The following is a 20,195-nucleotide window of genomic DNA, read 5'->3' on the forward strand; positions in this document are numbered from 1 at the left end:
GAGACCTGTCGTGGTTCCAGGGGTTCTGGTGTGTCATTGCTGGAAAGGAAGGCTTGAACATGAGGATCAGACTTTTTGAGGGCGGCCCATTCGTGCTCCCACAAAACCTCCACTTTTAACCCATAAGTAGCCTGTAAAGAATCCCATTTGTCTTGAAACTCTTGGTACATTTCCCCAAAAGTATTTTGGGTTAGGACACACATGGCCTGGGGCACAAAGCAAGATTTACAACCGTGGAAGAAACAACCGTTGTACTCATACACGGTCTCAACCCCATCAATCTGTGTGTATCCATCTACATGGTAGGAGCCAAACGCATTCTCCCCCAGATTCAAAGCATGTTGAATAAAAATGTCTTTATCCTGGGCCATGTACTCCAACCATTGAATGGGCCCACTATAGTAGGACTTGAATTGGCGTCGGTAGTTATCAGGCAAGGGGATAGCTATAGATGCTGTAGGTAGAAAGTGTGTACGATAGGTTTTCGTGCATGCCAATGCAATAGTTGTACAACTCCAAGGGTCAATGCCTCATCTTTGATTACCTCTTATCTGAAGATTACCACTTCTCCTTCACAAAGTATAACCACAACATTGTCGCAGTATGATTCCATCTCTTTATGGAAATCAAAGGTGCCATGTCTTACTGTCTCGTACCACGTCATGAATCTCTCACGCTCTTTGGGAGACATTTGATCACACCCGTACATTTCGGGGCTGGGATAAGATCCAATATAATGTAGATTCTCCTCAGATGTGAAGAAGTGGGGGAACCAGCCTTTCAAAACCCAAGACCTCTGGCATTTGAGCCAATCTCATGGGTAAGAAGCTTAAACTGTCAATGTATCTCTGGTTGAAGGCCGGGTCTACAAAACACAAGATTTTACTATCTTGAGCTATGACACTGGTGCACGGTGTTTCCTCCGACACAGTGGTGCGGCTGGCTTCCGGGTTGGATGCACGCTGTGTTAAGAAGCAGTGCGGCTTGGTTGTGTTTCGGAGGACGCATGGCTTTCAACTTCGTCTCTCCCGAGCCCGTATGGGAGTTGTAGCGATGAGACGAGATAGTAACTACTAACAATTGGATACCACGAAATTGGGGAGAAAAGGGGATTTTTAAAAAATGTAAAAAATAATTTGGTGATTGACAGAGTCGAAAGCCTTGGCCAGGTTGATAAATACGGCTGCACAGTAATGCCTCTTATCGATGGCGGTTATATAATTTAGGACCTGTGGTGCACCCATGACTAGCTCTGAAACCAGATTGCATAGCGGAGAAGGTACGGTGGGATTCGAAATGGTCGGTAATCTGTTTGTTAACTTGGCGTTCATGTTACACAATACATGTATGTTTTGTTCGATAAAGTTCATATTTATATCAAAAAATCTCAGTGTACTTTGGGCGCGTTATGTTCAGTAGTTCCAAAACATCAGGTGATTTTGCAGAGAGCCACATCAATTGCAGACAGAGTTCAGTGTGTCAAATCGGAGGGCATGCTGTCCGGTCCTCTGGCAGTCTCTATGGGGGTGCCACAGGGTTCAATTCTCGGGCCGACTCTTTTCTCTGTATACATCAATGATGTTGCTCTTGCTGCGGGCGATTCCCTGATCCACCTCTACGCAGACGACACCATTCTATATACTTTCGGCCCGTCATTGGACACTGTGCTATCTAACCTCCAAACAAGCTTCAATGCCATACAACACTCCTTCCGTGGCCTCCGACTGCTCTTAAACGCTAGTAAAACCAAATGCATGCTTTTCAACCGATCGCTGCCTGCACCCGCATGCCCGCCTAGCATCACCACCCTGGATGGTTCCGACCTAGAATATGTGGACATCTATAAGTACCTAGGTGTCTGGCTAGACTGCAAACTCTCCTTCCAGACTCATATCAAACATCTCCAATCGAAAATCAAATCAAGAGTCGGCTTTCTATTCCGCAACAAAGCCTCCTTCACTCACGCCGCCAAGCTTACCCTAGTAAAACTGACTATCCTACCGATCCTCGACTTCGGCGATGTCATCTACAAAATGGCTTCCAACACTCTACTCAGCAAACTGGATGCAGTCTATCACAGTGCCATCCGTTTTGTCACTAAAGCACCTTATACCACCCACCACTGCGACTTGTATGCGCTAGTCGGCTGGCCCTCGCTACATATTCGTCGCCAGACCCACTGGCTCCAGGTCATCTACAAGTCCATGCTAGGTAAAGCTCCGCCTTATCTCAGCTCACTGGTCACGATGGCAACACCCATCCGTAGCACGCGCTCCAGCAGGTGTATCTCACTGATCATCCCTAAAGCCAACACCTCATTTGGCCGCCTTTCGTTCCAGTACTCTGCTGCCTGTGACTGGAACGAATTGCAAAAATCGCTGAAGTTGGAGACTTTTATCTCCCTCACCAACTTCAAACATCTGCTATCTGAGCAGCTAACCGATCGCTGCAGCTGTACATAGTCTATTGGTAAATAGCCCACCCATTTTCACCTACCTCATCCCCATACTGTTTTTATTTATTTATTTTTCTGCTCTTTTGCACACCAATATCTCTACCTGTACATGACCATCTGATCATTTATCACTCCAGTGTTAATCTGCAAAATTGTAATTATTCGCCTACCTCATGCCTTTTGCACACATTGTATATAGACTCCCCCTTTGTTTTCTACTGTGTTATTGACTTGTTAATTGTTTACTCCATGTGTAACTCTGTGTTGTCTGCTCATACTGCTATGCTTTATCTTGGCCAGGTCGCAGTTGCAAATGAGAACTTGTTCTCAACTAGCCTACCTGGTTAAATAAAGGTGAAATAAAAATAAAAATAAAATAAAATAAAAAAATTTACAGAAATACTCATTATAAATGTTGATGAAAATACAAGTGTTATGCATGGAATTAAAGATATACTCCTTAATGCAACCGCTGTGTCAGATTTCAAAAAAGCTTTACAGAAAAAGCAAACCATGCAATAATTTGAGTACGGCGCTCAGACAACAAATACATATATCCGCCATGTTGGAGTCAACAGAAGTCAGAAATAACATTATAAATAGTCACTTACCTTTGGTGATCTTCATCAGAATGCACTCCCAGAAATCACAGTTCCACAATAATAAACAATAAATGTTTGATTTATTCGATAATGTCCATAATTTATGTCCAAATAGCTACTTTTATTAGCGCGTTTGGTAAACAAATCAAAACTCACGAAGCGCGTTCACTAGTTGCAGACAAAATGTTAAAAAGTTCCGTTACAGTCCGAAGAAACTTGATGTATTGAATCAATCTTTAGGATGTTTTAAACATAAAACTTCAATAAATATTCCAACCAGAGAATTCCTTTGTCTTCAGAAATGCAAATGGGACGGGAGATACCTCTCATGTGAATGCGCGTGACTGCTGGCAGACCTCTGACTCATTCCCCTCTCATTCAGCCCCCCTTCATAGTAGAAGCATCAAACAAGTTTCTAAAGACGGTTGACATCCAGTGGAAGTGCAACATGACCAATATCCCCACTGTGTCTGACTGTGTCTTCGATAGGGGCTGAGTTGAAAATCGATCAACCTCAGATTTCCCACTTCCTGTTGGATTTTTTCTCAGTTTTTTGCCTGCCATATGAGTTCTGTTATACTCACTGACATCATTCAAACAGTTTTAGAAACTTCAGAGTGTTTTCTATCCACATATACTAATAATATGCATATATTAGCAACTGGGACTGAGGAGCAGGCAGTTTACTCTGGGCACCTTATTTATCCAAGCTACTCAATACTGGCCCCCAGCCATAAGAAGTTAATAACTTCACTAAGCTAAAAGGGATATTCAATGTCGACTGAGGGACCTTACAGATAATTGTATGTGTGGGGTATAGAGATGATGTAGTCATTCACAAATCATGTTACACACTATTATCGCACACACACTGAGTCCATGCAACTTATTATGTGACTTGTTAAAAACATGTTTAATCCTGAACTTATTTAGCCTTGCCATATCAAAGGGGTTGAATACTTATTGAATAAAGACATTTTAGCTTTACATTTGTAATTAATTTGTAAACATTTTGAAAAACATAATTCCAATTCGACATTATGGGATATTGTGTGTAGGCCACATCTCAATTTAATCAATTTTAAATTCAGTCTGTAACACAACAAAATGTGGAAAAAGTCAAGGGGTGTGCATACTTTCTAAAGGCACTGTATATCGTCCAACGAACTGCTTACCTGAAGGTTCCTTCTCGACAACGCAACAACAATTAGAAATAATAAAAGATACGAATACAAACATAAAGTAAATGGCAGTAGAATAGAATAGTGGGTGTGACAAGTGGGTGTGACACCTACTCCCGTTACCTGCTGCACTGCTGCTTGGATTCCACCTGGCAATCTGTTCACCATCTGGCCTGTCTCCCCTTGTTTGGTACAGGTACCCCCGCCACACTCCCCCCTCTCTCCCGAGCTTTCGCTCGCCTCCAGCACACATGCACTGTCGGGCGAGTGACTCTGAACTTACAATGACTAGTCTGAAGTCGTTATATTTTTTCTTGTGCTTTATGCTATTTACCTCATGAATTCTGCGTGCTTTGTTGACTATCAACTTTGGGACAGAATGTTTGTTCCCACCCTCGGAACTCTGACTCTCTATTGGTTACACAGACTCTTGGCCTCCCATCCTATTCTAACCACCTCTCGCTGGCTTTGTATTCATGTTACCTGATGAAATTGCTGTACAATATGATGTTGTTGCCATCTAATGCACATTCAAAATGTGCATGTACACCCTGGCCCATCTACTGTTGCTTGCCCCAATTCTGACTTGTACTCTGATATTTGATTCACTGATTTCTGCTCTCATAAATGCCTGGGTTTTCTGCACGTTAACACTAGAAGTTTATAACTTAAATTGATCAATTGAAAGTGTAGGTTCACAGCTCTAATCCAGATGTGTTGGTGATCACTGAGATGTGGTTAAGAAAGAGTGTTTTGAACACTGATGTTAAACTTGGTGGAGTGGCAATCTTTACCAAGGAACACCTTCAGTGATCGGTTGTCTCCACCAAATCTGTCCCCAAACAATTTGATTTTCTGGGTTTAAGCATCAAAATTTCAAATAGCTCTTTGTTGACTGTTGCTGGGTGTTATCATCCACCATCAACACTGGCATGTACCCTACTTGCCCTAAACTCTCTCCTGGCCCTTTACACTAAGTCTGAATGTGTCCTGCTAGGTGACCTAACCTGGGACATGCTTAAACCACCTGACCAAGTCCTAAAGCAACTGGACTCCCTAAATATTTCTCAGATTATTACCAATCCCACAAGGTATGACTCCAAACACTCAGAGGCTACTCTCCTTGATGTTAATCTCACTCTTCTGTAATGACCTTAGTGATCGCTGTTCTACAACCTGTGTTCGTAATGGCTGCTCAGTGAAACAAACTGTCCCGATTTGTCATAGACGCTTGCTAAAATAACTTTAATGAGCAAGCCTTCCTTCATGACCTGGTCTCTGTAAATTGGTATAAAATTAGCTTGATCCCCCTCTGTTGAAGACACTTAGACCTTATTTTTTTATATTTTAGGTGGTATTGTTAATAAATACACCCCCATAAAGAAAATAACAATTAAAAACTGGTTCAGCCCCTTGTTCGACCATGATCTGGCAGAGTTACTACACCTTAAGAATTCCATTTGGCGAAAGGCTCGGCACACACATACTCAGGCTGACTGGCTCTCGTTCAGGCAAATTAGAAATAAGTGCACTCAGGCTATCCAGAAAGCCAAAGTTAGTTACTTTATGAAGCAGTCCCTGCAGACCTGAAGAATAAACCCTCCTCCTCACAGCTACCCATGTCCCTTAATGTTGATGATGTGGTTGTTACTGGAAAAGAGCACATGGCTGAGCTCTTTAATCACCACTTCGTTAAGTCAGGATTCCGATTGGACTCAGCCATGCCTCTTTGCCCATTTCCTCACCTCCCACCCTTTGTAATGCAACTAGCCCCGATGCTCATCCCCCTTTCCCCCCTGCCCTGCTACAAAGTTTCTCCCTGCAGGCAATCACTGACTCCGAGGTGCTAAAGGAGCTCCTTAAACCTGACCCCAAAAAACATCTGTCAGATGGTTTAGACCCTTTCTTCTTTAAGGTTGCTGCCCCTATCATCACCAAGCCTATCTCTGACCTTTTTAACGGGTCTCTCTTCTCTGGGGAGGTTCCCATTGCTTGGAAGGAAGCCACAGTGTGTCCTTTATTTAAAGGGGAGATCTAGCTGATCCTAACAGTTATAGGCCAATTTCTATTTTGCCCTGTTTATCAAAAGTGTTGGAAAAACTGTTCAATAATCAACTGACTTGCTTTCTTGATGTCAATAGTATTCTCTCTGGTATTCTCTTGCTTTCTTGATGCAATCTGGTTCCGCTCAAGTTATGGATGTGTCAATGTAACGTTAAAGGTCCTAAATGTCACCATTGCCCTTGATTCTAAGCAATGTTGTGCTACTATTTTTATTGACTTGGCCAAAGCTTTTGATACGGTAGACTATTCCATTGTTGTGGGCCGGCCAAGGAGTATTGGTGTCTCTGAGGGTTCTTTGGTCTGCTTTGCTAACTACCTCTCTCAAAGAATGCAGTATATAAAGTCAGAACATCTGCTGTCTCAGCCACTGCCTGTCACCAAGGGAGTACCCCAAGGCTCGATCCTAGGCCCCATGCTCTTCTCAATTTACATCAACAACATAGCTGAGGCAGAAGGAAGCTCTCTCATCCATGTATATGCAGATAATACAGTCTTATACTCAGCTGTCCCCTCCCCAGATTTTGTGTTAAACGCTCTACAACATAGCTTTCTTAGTGTCCAACAAGATTTATTTGCCCTTAACCTCTCTGGGATATGTCCCACCTGGCCAAAAGCTAGGGAAAATGCAGAGCACCAAATTCAAATAAATTACTATAAAAAACTAACTTTCATTAAATCACACATGCAAGATAGAAATTAAAGCTACACTTGTTGTGAATCCAGCCAACATGTCAGATTTCAAAAAGGCTTTTCGGCGAAAGCAAACAATGCTATTATCTGAGGATAGCACCATAATAAACAAAGAGAGAAACCATATTTCAACCCTGCAGGCGCGACACAAAACGCAGAAATAAAAATATAATTCATGCCTTACCTTTGACAAGCTTCTTTTGTTGGCACTCCAATATGTCCCATAAACATCACAAATGGTCCTTTTGTTCGATTAATTCCGTCGATATATATCCAAAATGTCCATTTATTTGGCACGTTTGATCCAGAAAAACACTGGTTCCAACTTGTTCACCGTGACTACAAAATATCTCAAAAGTTACCTGTGAACTTTGCCAAAACATTTCAAACTACTTTTGTAATACAACTTTAGGTATTTATTTACGTAAATAATCGATAAAATTGAAGACGGGATGATCTGTGTTCAATACAGGAAGAAAACAAACTGAAGCATGCTTTCTGGTCACGCGCCTCTAACAGTATACTTCAAGTGACCCTCGTTCAAGATGGCCGTACTTCTTCATTATACAAAGGATTAACCTCAACCAATTTCTAAAGACTGCTGACATCCAGTGGAAGCGAAAGGAACTGCAAGAAGGTCCCTTAGAAATCTGGATTCCCAATGAAACCCCATTGAAAAGAGAGTGACCTCAAAAAAAAATCTGAATGGTTTGTCCTCAGGTTTTCGCCTGCTAAATAAGTTCTGTTATAATCAGACATGATTCAAACGGTTTTAGAAACTTCAGAGTGTTTTCTATCCAAATCTACTAATAATATGCATATCTTATCTTCTGGGGATGAGTAGCAGGCAGTTGAATTTGGGCATGCATTTCATCCGGACGTGAAAATACTGCCCCCTGTCACCAAGAAGTTAACCTTGTTCTGAACACCTCAAAAACATAGGTAATGTGGTTTGGTAAAAAGAATGCCCCTCTTCCCACTGGTGTGATTACTACCTCTGAGGGTTTAGAGCTTGAGCTAGTCACCTCATACAAGTACTTGGGAGTATGTCTAGACGGTACACTGTCCTTCTCTCAGAACATTTTAAAGCTGCAGACAAAGGTTACATATAGACTTGGTTTCCTCTATCGTAATCCCTCCTCTTTCACCCCAGCTGCCAAACTAACCCTGATTCAGATGACCATCCTACCCATGCTAGATTACGGAGACAAAATTAATAGATTGGCAGGTAAAGGTGCTCTCGAGCGGCTAGATGTTCTTCACCAGTCAATCATCAGACTTGTCATAAATTCTCCTTATAGGACACATCACTGCACTCTATACTCCTCTGTAAACTGGTCATCTCTGTATACCTGTCGCAAGACCCACCGGTTGATGCTTAATTATAAAACCCTCTTAGGTCTCACCCCCCCTATCTGAGATACCTACTGCAGCCCTCATCCTCCACATACAACACCCGTTCTGCCAGTCACATTCTGTTAAAGGTCCCCAAAGCACTCACATCCCTTGGTCACTCCTCTTTTCAGTTCGCTGCAGTTAGCGACTGGAACAAGCTGCAAAAAACACTCAAACGGGACTGTTTTATCTCCATCTCTTCATTCAAAGACTCAATCATGGACACTCTTACTGACAGTTGTGGCTGCTTCGCGTGATGTATCATTGTCTCTACCTTATTGCCCCTTGTACTGTTGTCTGTGCCCAATAATGTTTGTACCATGTTTTGTGCTGCTACCATGTTGTGCTGCTGCCATGCTGTGTTGCTATGATGCTGTGTTGTCATGTGTTGCTGTCATGCTATGTTGTTGTTTTAGGTCTCTTTATGTAGTGTTGTGGTCTCTTGACGTGATGTATTTTTAATCCCAGCCCCCATCCCCACAGGAGGTCTTTTGCCTTTTGGTAGGCTGTCATTGTAAATACAAATTTGTTCTTAACTGACTTGCCTAGTTAAATTAAGGTTAAATAAATAATAATACTAAAATAAAAATTTGAGCTTAAGTATAATACAGGAAGGCACAATTTATAGTCCAATATTTACATGGGTATTGGGGGGGAAGGGGGGGGGGGATGGGCGAGTGTATACATTTAGCAGTATAATAAGAGTCTGGTAGCAGCAGTTGTGATGTGTGTGTGTGTGTGTGTTTGTCTGTCTGGGTGTGTGTGTGCATGAGTGAGTGCATGTGTGCTAAGGTGTGGAGAATCAGAGCAGGTGGTTAGTCCAGTTAAAGTGTTCAGCAGTCTGATGGTTTGTAGATACCAACAGGCTCAGAGACAATTTATATCAGACGTCATGCTCCGATACCGTCTGCCCGATGGTAAAGGAGAGAACAGCTCGTGGCTGGTGGGGGTGGGGTTCTTGATGATGTGTGCCTTCCTCAAGCACTGTTTTGAGTAGATGTCCTGGATGGTTGGGAGACGGTCCCTGTGATGTACTGGGCTGTCTTCACCACCCGCTGGAGGGCCTGGCGGTCGTGGATGGAGCAATTTCCGTACCAGGCAGTGATGCAACCGGTCAGAATGCTCTCGATGGTGCAGCCGTAGTATTTGGAGCGGACTCTGGGCAGCATGCCAAATTTCTTCAGCCGCCTTAGGAAGTAGAGACTCTATTGCGCCCTCTTGACAAGAGTGGTGGTGTTGTTGGTCCATGACAAGTCCTCTGTGATTTGGACACAGAGAAACTTAAACTCTACTGCAATCCCATTAATGTGGATTGGGGTATGTTCACTCCTCTGCTTCCTGAAGTCAACAATCAACTCCTTTGTTTTGCTGACGTGTTGGGAGAGGTTGTTGTCATGACACCACAATGCCAGTTCACTTACCTCCTCCCTATAGGTTGACTCGTCGTTGTTGGTTATCAGGCCTACAACCGTGGTGTCGTCAGCAAACTTGATGGAGTTGGCCATGCAGGCATGTGTGAACAGGGAGTACATCAGAGGATTGAGGACACACCCATGTGGAGCCCGTGTGTTAAGACTCAGTGTGGAGGTGCTGTTGCGAAACCTCACAGCCTGTGGTATAGCACACACACATGCTTTACTGATTGATCTCCATCTCCCTAACACCAACGACAAGCGTGAGGAGAACTGCCATTATAATAGTCACAAACCTTTTAGGTCATCTAGACTAGTTGGTAACAACAGAGTTTACAAAAGGTACATTACTTTGATTCATTAGCCCATTGATTCAACAACCCCATTTCTTACCAGCACTGACATTGGGGGAAAAAAGCCTGATATGCAGTTGACTCTCAGCTGTATTGGCTGCGTTTACACAGGCAGCCCAATTCTGATCTTTTCACATCGGAATTAGTCTGCCTGTGTAAACACAGCCATTAAGATGAATGCACCAACTGTAAGTCACTCTGGATAAGAGCGTCTGCTTAATGACTCAAAATAACGTTACATTTTTTTTTGAATAATATATAAAATGATCTGTTCTATAATCATGTCACTCAAACAACAATTTGAGGCCATTATTACTACATGTGAAACAAATAGATTCAGGCAAGCCTGTATTTCATATAACTGACTTATAGAACTTAAAGCTGCAAAATGTAACTTTTTGGGTTTCCTGACCAAATTCACATAAAAATGTGAGTAATAGATCTGTCATTCTCATTAAATGCAAGTCTAAGAAGCGGTAGATCTGTTCTATGTGGGTTATTTCTATGCTTCCATTTTTGCGTCTTACTTTTGGTTTTGTACACCAGCCTCAAACAGCTGAAAATACAATATTTTTGGTTATGGAAAATATATTTCACAGTGGCTTAGATGGTACAATGATTCTCTACACCAGGTATTCCCAAACTGGGGTACGCGTACCCCCAGAGGTACGTGCAATGCCGTCGGGGGTACGCCAAATAAAAATGTGATTCACATTTAAAAATATATATATTTGTTTTTAATTCTTCACATTCTACAACGGGGCTATACATTTGGGTGAGTTTTTTTCCCTCACCTGAGTAGCCTCGTTTCACTGCCAAAAATAAAATGAAACCATCTAGTGTTTAGCGAAATAACAACACAATGTCAAACACAGGTAGCCTAGTTGAGTAATTAACATCCAATCACCGTTACTCTCTCGCGGGAATTCCATTAACAGTCTGTATGTAGCCAAACGTAGCTGCTGCTCATTCTGTTTGCTCGAAAATGGATAAAGGGTTAAAAAAAAGTAAGGCCCGCATCCATAAAGACACATACCAGCTCTACTGTTAGTACTGCTACAACCAGCACTACTACACCTGCACCTGTCGACGACACAAGTCCTTCTGCTTCCATAGAGACACATACCAGCTCTACTGTTAGTACTGCTACAACCAGCACTACTACACCTGCACCTGTCGACGACACAAGTCCTTCTGCTTCCATAGAGACACATACCAGCTCTACTGTTAGTACTGCTACAACCAGCACTACTACACCTGCACCTGTCGACGACACAAGTCCTTCTGCTTCCATAGAGACACATACCAGCTCTACTGTTAGTACTGCTACAACCAGCACTACTACACCTGCACCTGTCGACGACACAAGTCGTTCTGCTTCCATAGAGACACATACCAGCTCTACTGTTAGTACTGCTACAACCAGCACTACTACACCTGCACCTGTCGACGACACAAGTCCTTCTGCTTCCATAGAGACACATACCAGCTCTACTGTTAGTACTGCTACAACCAGCACTACTACACCTGCACCTGTCGACGACACAAGTCGTTCTGCTTCCACAAGCACATCCAATGTTAGCATCAGTAATTCTACATTTATTGTTAGCCCAGCTAGCATGGACACTGACAGTTGTGAATCTGATGCAGCCGAAGAGCTACTGCCCCCTTACCCAGGAAAGCACCGAACAACAGACAGGGACGTTGGACCATCGAAGATGATGAAAACTACATTGATTTACATTGGGAGTAGTGCCTTTCCTCGGCCACAGTGTGTTATATGTGCAAAAGTACTATCTCACAACTCAATGAAACCTTCACTCTTGTGCAGACATTTAGAAACAAAACGTGCCAATTTGCAAAATAAGCTACGGGAGTTTTTGGAGCGAGAATAGTAATACATGTATAAAATAAACAAATACCATTAATAAGAAGGGGTTAGAAGCATCTTATATGGTGAGCTACCAAGTGGCTAGGACAGGCAAGCTCCATACTATTGTGGAGGACTTAATTATTCCTGCTGCTGTGGATATGGCTGGGACAATGCTAGGAGAAAAGGCCCAAAAAAACTATACAGACAATGCCTTCATCAAACAACACTGTTTCACGATGCATCAGTGACATGGCAGGAGATTTTTGAAACAATTACTGCTTCGCATGCAAGCCAGTGAATTATATGCGATACAGCTGGATGAGTCAACAGACGTGGCGGGCCTGGCACAGCTCCTGGTATATGTCAGTTACGTTTATGGGGGGGGGGGGTCAATTAAGGAAGATATCCTCTTCTGGAAACCAGGAGAGGATATTTTTAAAGTACTGGACCGCTTTGTGACATCAAATGTACTTTGGTGGTTAAGATGTGTTGGTATCTGTACTGATGGTGCAAAAGCCATGACAGGGAGACATAGTGAAGTGGTAACATGCATGCAAGAAGTTGCTCCCGATGCCACTTGGGTACACTGCAGCATCCACCGAGAGGCTCTTACTGCCAAGGGAATGCCTGACAGCTTGAAAGACATTTTGGACACTACAGTGAAAATGGTTCACTTTGTTAAAGCAGAGCCCCTGAACTCTAGTGTATTTTCTGCACTAAGCAATGATATGGGCAGCGACCTTGTAACACTATTACAACATACAGAACTGTTCTGGTTATCAAGGGGCAAAGTATTAACACGTTTTTTTAAATTGAGAGACGAGCTTACAGTTTTCTTTACTGACCATAATTTTCACTTGTCTGACCGCTTGCATGATGACGGGTTTCTCACATGACTGGCCTATCTGGGTGATGTTTTTTCTCGCCTGAATGATCTGAATCTAGGATTACAGGGACTCTCTGCAACTATATTCAATGTACGGGACAAAATTGTGGCTATGATTAAGAAGTTGGAGCTCTGCATTAACAAGGACAACACACAGGTCTTTCCATCATTGTATGATTTTTTTGTGTGCAAATGAACTCAAGCTTACGGACAATGTCAAATGTGATATAGCGAAGCACCTGAGTGAGTTGGGTGCACAATTACGCAGGTACTTTTCAAAAACGGATAACACAAACAACTGGATTCGTTATCCCTTTCATGCACTGTCTCCAGTCCACTTACCGATGTCTGAACAAGAGAGCCGCATTGAAATTGCAACAAGCGGTTCCGGGAAAATTGTATTCAATCGGAAGCCACTGACATATTTCTGGATTGGGCTGCGCTCAGAGTATTCTGCCTTGGCAAACCCCGCTGTTAAGACACTGATGCCCTTTGCAACCACGTACCTATATGATAGTGGATTCTTGGCCCTCACTAGCATGAAAACTAAATACAGGCATAGACTGTGTGTGGAATATTATTTAAGTGTGAGACTCTCCAATACAACTCAACATTGTAGAGTTATGTGCATCCTTTCAAGCACACCCTTCTCATTAACCTGTGGCTAATTTTCGATTAAAAAACAAGGTTTTATATGTAAGATGGTTAAATAAAGCGCAAAGTTATTGATTGTTATTATATTATTATTTGTGCCCTGGTCCTATAAGAGCTCTTTGTCTCTTCCCACGAGCCGGGTTGTGACAAAAACTAACACTCATTCTTATGTTTAATAAATGTATCGTATCTTGTGTGTGTAGCAGGCTTACAATGATGGCAAAAAACAACATTTCAGCATGCAATGACCCTGGTGCTAGAGGGGGTACGCAGCTGAAGGATGAATGTTTGAAGGGGTACTGGACTATAAAAAGTTTGGGAACCACTGCTCTACACTATACTTGCTTGTTTTGTCACAAACTGTCACAACTTGTCACAAACAATTCGAATTTTAGCAACCAGGAAATAGCAGGGCGATTTCTGCATATTGCATCTTTAAGGCTGAGCTCTATCTTAGTTTTTTTCTTATCTTTGTCTGTACCAGACCAGAGGAACATTAACATTGATCTTTCTTTATGCAATCATCATAGAATTAAAAACTGATCGATAGTCAATCACCATAGCGACTATATCACTGCATGACTGTCACATCCCTATACCAAACACAGATTGGTAAGGCTAAGTGGGAGGCATTCCACCCATTTACATTTTTTCTTACCAATTTGGAAGATAATATTGAATAAATGTATTTTGTAACTAATCTCAGAGCCATATACTGTATAATGGCTCTGAAGAATATGTGACAAGACTGTCCCCTAGTGGTGATCAGAGACAGGATAACAATTCAACTACTGACTGAATCACACCTGACACAAAATACTGCTCCTTGACAAACAGATTTGGGATGACACAGAAGCTGCAGTGTTGTCATAGTGCAAGCAGAAGCTAACCAAAGCATCAGGTATAACACTGTGTGTAATACGAGGATAGGCTGGCTCAGTACATCCCGCAGTCAGTGACCACAAAGAGGTCATTCATTGTACTGGCCTATTAAAATAGCTTTTAGCTATGGTTTTTGAGTCCAGCATCCGGCCTGTTGTCTGTTTTGAATATTTCTTTTGTACTGTTTATTTATATGCACAGATGTATTGTGATGTATCTGACATCAAACAGAACTACCATAAGGTTCCCTCTCTTCCACACCATTCCCATCCTCGCCATCAACTCCCACCATGGAAATTGCTTTGACGCTGCTGGACTCTGTTAAATTCGGTACTTAGAAGTTTACAGACGACGACAATGTATCAACATCCTTCAGCCGTGTGAATGTGTTGGTGAATTGATTGATGACATCAATACGATAAATCAAGGTTTACTTTGTGAAACAAAAAGAAACAAATCAAATGTATTTGTCACATGCTCTGAATAAAATTAGATTTCATTAGTTTAGTTTTGTTTCACAAAATAAACATTGATTTATCGTACCTGAATATCAATCAAACTTGTGTCCTGACTTGTGTGTTAATGAGCATTAAAAACAATCACACATGTACACACACATACAGTCAAAATCCTGCTTTTTATGCCTAATCATTCAGCCAAGATTCTAGTTGGGTGTTGAGAGGAATGGCCCCCCTACTCAGCCTCTGTGGGGGGGCAATGTGAAATCTATGGTAGGTCAAAAAACACGCCTCAGACAAGACCACAGATAAGAACTAGAAAGTCTTCTTCCTTACCTTCCTCAACCTTACATTTATCAACTCCACTGACGCACAACCAAAATGAGAAACAAATTAATTATTCAGCAAGCCATAGCACATACAGTGCCTTGCGAAAGTATTCGGCCCCCTTGAACTTTGCGACCTTTTGCCACATTTCAGGCTTCAAACATAAAGATATAAAACTGTATTTTTTTGTGAAGAATCAACGACAGGTGGGACACAATCATGAAGTGGAACGACATTTATTGGATATTTCAAACTTTTTTAACAAATCAAAAACTGAAAAATTGGGCGTGCAAAATTATTCAGCCCCCTTAAGTTAATACTTTGTAGCGCCACCTTTTGCTGCGATTACAGCTGTAAGTCGCTTGGGGTATGTCTCTCTCAGTTTTGCACATCGAGAAACTGACATTTTTTCCCATTCCTCCTTGCAAAACAGCTCGAGCTCAGTGAGGTTGGATGGAGAGCATTTGTGAACAGCAGTTTTCAGTTCTTTCCACAGATTCTCGATTGGATTCAAGTCTGGACGTTGACTTGGCCATTCTAACACCTGGATATGTTTATTTTTGAACCATTCCATTGTAGATGTTGCTTTATGTTTTGGATCATTGTCTTGTTGGAAGACAAATCTCCGTCCCAGTCTCAGGTCTTTTGCAGACTCCGTCAGGTTTTCTTCCAGAATGGTCCTGTATTTGGCTCCATCCATCTTCCCATCAATTTTAACCATCTTCCCTGTCCCTGCTGAAGAAAAGCAGGCCCAAACCATGATGCTGCCACCACCATGTTTGACAGTGGGGATGGTGTGTTCAGCTGTGTTGCTTTTACGCCAAACATAACGTTTTGCATTGTTGCCAAAAAGTTCAATTTTGGTTTCATCTGACCAGAGCACCTTCTTCCACATGTTTGGTGTGTCTCCCAGGTGGCTTGTGGCAAACTTTAAACAACACTTTTAATGGATATCTTTAAGAAATGGCTTTCTTCTTGCCACTCTTCCATAAAGGCCAGATTTGTGCAATATATGACTGATTGTTGTCCTATGGACAGAGTCTCCCACCTCAGCTGTAGATCTCTGCAGTTCATCCAGAGTGATCGTGGGCCTCTTGGCTGCATCTATGATCAGTCTTCTCCTTGTATGAGCTGAAAGTTTAGAGGGACGGCCAGGTCTTGGTAGATTTGCAGTGGTCTGATACTCCTTCCATTTCAATATTATCGCTTGCACAGTGCTCCTTGGGATGTTTAAAGCTTGGGAAATCTTTTTGTATCCAAATCCGGCTTTAAACTTCTTCACAACAGTATCTCGGACCTGCCTGGTGTGTTCCTTGTTCTTCATGATGCTCTCTGCGCTTTTAACGGACCTCTGAGACTATCACAGTGCAGGTGCATTTATACGGAGACTTGATTACACACAGGTGGATTGTATTTATCATCATTAGTCATTTAGGTCAACATTGGATCATTCAGAGATCCTCACTGAACTTCTGTAGAGAGTTTGCTGCACTGAAAGTAAAGGGGCTGAATAATTTTGCACGCCCAATTTTTCAGTTTTTGATTTGTTAAAAAAGTTTGAAATATCCAATAAATGTCGTTCCACTTCATGATTGTGTCCCACTTGTTGTTGATTCTTCACAAAAAAATACAGTTTTATATCTTTATGTTTGAAGCCTGAAATGTGGCAAAAGGTCGCAAAGTTCAAGGGGGCCGAATACTTTCGCAAGGCACTGTAGATCCCAACACCAAGTGGACACCCATTCTTGTAACTCAGACTTGTGCACAAATCTCCCACAAATCTTCAGTTCAATCAGGTTATGTGAGCCAGATCTTAAACCCATGAACGGTACCTGTGAAAAACAATGCACTATTCTGTTTTGGAATGAATTTAGCCGTTTCTATTTTCACATATCCTTACTTATGAGGTTTAGATGGTGGTTCAGAGGGACTCACCTTGGGCCACTTGGGGTTGAGTAGACAGGCCTTGACAGCGTCGTCCAGGGAAGCCTGGTAGCGTCCCAATTTGAGAAGGGCTGCTGAGCGGTTGCTGTAGAGGATGCAGTTCTGTGGGTCGGCTCGAAGGGCGTCGCCATAGAGACTCACGGCAGCCTGGAAGTCACCGCGTTGGCAGGCCTCGTTGCTCTGCTGAACTCTCTCCATGAACTCTGCCTTGTTGAGGCCACATCGGCCCCCTTTCTCTTCAGCTTCACGCTGCGCAGCTCTGCCCACTGTCCGGGAGCCGAAGATTGAAAACTGGAGATAGAGGGCAAAGAGGTGGAGAAGTTCTATAATGAGGAAGGTTGAAAATGATAACCTTATAGAGTGAGGCAGGTCAAAAGCAGTGCAAAGTGAAATCATTAAACAACATTTAAAGAGGGAGATGAGAGCAGAAATGAAATAGTTTTCTGCTTTTACAGAGGATTTGGTATAATATAAACGCTGAGACAGAACTTGTCCTATCATTGATTCAGACCATTTCAAAGCCAAGTTTGCAGACCAGCAGAAACCCCTGACTCAGCATTAAATAAACAAAGTCAATATCTTCAGGCAATAGTTCACTATAAACCAACTCAAGATTTAGAATTACTCCATTACCATTGCAGATCCCCAAAATACAGCTCTGTTTAGGTAGCAGAGGAGATCCAAGTCTTATTAGAAAATGACTAGTACGGAAATGTGTCAGCTGACCAGAGATGTTTTGTTAAGCATTATTCTATGACAAAACCCTCTGGGTTGTCCATCTGATGGAGCAACTTCCACAATACTTCAGTCATACCACACCTCCTCCAGCTGAATTCTGGGATAGCGCCGGCCTCCGGCCTGGTAATTACTTCCAGAGGTTGAGAGAGTAAAAGGGTAACACAGGAGGAAGGATAGACGTTGGCTATGAGTGAACTACAGTCAACATCACACTATTGTGGAAAGTGTGGTTTTGCTATTCCTTACTTTACATCCTTTCCCTGTGAAAATGTAATTACTGCAATTACAGCATCACTTAGGGCAGTAAAAATGCAAGAGAACTCTGATCTGAACAAACCCTATGCTAAATAATGTCTGCTGTTAAATGTCCTCCTTCGCTATGTGTTGTTTGTTTTGCATGCCGCCTTTGAGTGTTACAACTGGAGAGAAAGCATGTTGTAGTAGGATAAATAATGGGATTGGGGTAAATCTAGGCTAATTGGGAGTGTGCATAGCTGGTGCAGCCACCCACTGGTAAGGACATGGTTTAAGATAAGAGCTGGTTATGATCTAAGAATGCACATCAACCATTGGTAAATAACAGACTGGGTCCTGGTGTGGTTTGGGGGGGCTGTTTTTTTTATGTCTGGGTGCATGTCAATGCATTTATGTTGTGAGCTTGTACATGAGAGTGTTTCTCTGAGTGTCTAAGGGGAGGTGGACAACTGGAAGCTGTGGAGTCAGATTTATACGCTTAGTCATCATCGGAGGAGGCGGATTGGCAGGTTTGCGTTCAAATCTAGTGACATCAAAAATAATACTGATGACAAATAACCTCTGCTGTCATTCTATTCAAATCAACCACTTTGGCTGATGGATGTGTGAGTGAAGGTCCCCTCTGTGATCTAGACTACACTCTTGCAAAAAAGGCTTATGTTGTCCCCATAGGAGAACCCTTTTTGGTTCAAGGCAGAACCCTTTTGGGTTCCATGTAGAACCCTCTGTTGAAAGGGCTGTAAATGAAACCCAAAAGGGGTCTACATAAAACCAAAAGGGTTATACCTGGAACCAAACAGGGTTCTTCAAAATTGTTAACTTATGGGGAAACCATAGAACTCTTTCTTTCTAAGAGCGTAGGGTACATTCTGATCTCTGGCCTGTCACATCCTGAGGTATCTCTGTGGGCACTACACTGGGCAGGAAGGGTGGTGATTGAGGGAGAGAGAGCTGAGATAATGAAGAGCCTAAACTCCTAGGTGTCCCTATAGAGAAGATGGGGAAAACTCCCTAACATGTAATTCACAAGGACTGCAGAACAGAATGAGAGAAAACATACACACACACACACACACACACACACACACACACAACAGGAATCAGTGAGAGACATCTATTCAAATATCATGGTAAGTAACACCAGAGCACCAGTGTGGTGGTTTATGCCTTCTGACCAAAATAAAAACATGCCACATGCCAGCAATCACTTGATCCGCAACAAGTTACAGGGCATGAAAACTAGAGGCTTTATGCATTTTTTGCCATTAGTATAAGAATAACATCTAATTTTAAGAGATTATGATAATTCCATAGCTGATAAATGTTGCATGTAGGATCAAAGGTCCCACATGCATATGGCTCACTGACACTATGTTTCTACATTTTATTAACATTGAAAGATACACAGTGTAGAAATAAATATATACATCTTGTAAAAAATATATACATGTATAAATATACAAATCTATGATTATTAAAGAGAATAGGCCTACTTACAAATGTTACCTGCCTGGAGTTTCAGTACTTAAATTCAAAGATTTCCAAATTAACTCACAATAGGCCTACATCATAGTACAATACTGGGATAGTGAAATGCATTAAACAGAATTAGGTTTAAATGCATTAAATTAGTAACAATGTTTGTAACAATGTTTCCATGCATCATCCGTGTAATAACTTTGTAAAAAGCTTCTCTGCACTGTAGTTAAAATACCACTGTATTGTAAAGTGGGACAGGTCTTGAATTCTGATTTGCAGCATTGATAGCGTCATTCAGGATGTTGTTCGATACCATCGTTAGCGTTGACCCGGCATCCTTTTGTTTAAAAGCTGACTGTCGACTCGCTTCATCTGGAGCCTAATAGCTAAGCATGACTGGAAAATCGATAGAGTTTATGACGTTCTTGCAGTGACCATATCCAGTCGACAGAGCAAACGTGAACGTGATTGTTATTTGAAAACGACTCTAACAAAATTAACTAGTATGGTAGGCCATATATTTTTTTAAGTCATATCACTTTACAGC

At 42.1% G+C, this 20,195-nt stretch overlaps 1 protein-coding gene across 2 annotated transcripts in view; it reads right to left on the bottom strand.

Moving 5' to 3' along the window:
- Positions 1-20,195, bottom strand: part of LOC110526490 (tetratricopeptide repeat protein 28) — a 328,173-nt gene that overhangs the window by 307,664 nt on the left and 314 nt on the right. For both annotated transcript variants that reach the window (XM_036979790.1, XM_036979789.1), the window contains exon 2: positions 17,168-17,467. In XM_036979790.1, coding sequence (XP_036835685.1) covers positions 17,168-17,467 — 300 coding nt within the window. The remainder of the gene's footprint in view (positions 1-17,167; positions 17,468-20,195) is intronic.

Source organism: Oncorhynchus mykiss, chromosome 6 (assembly GCF_013265735.2).
Source record: "Oncorhynchus mykiss isolate Arlee chromosome 6, USDA_OmykA_1.1, whole genome shotgun sequence".
Classification (NCBI taxonomy): domain Eukaryota; kingdom Metazoa; phylum Chordata; class Actinopteri; order Salmoniformes; family Salmonidae; genus Oncorhynchus; species Oncorhynchus mykiss.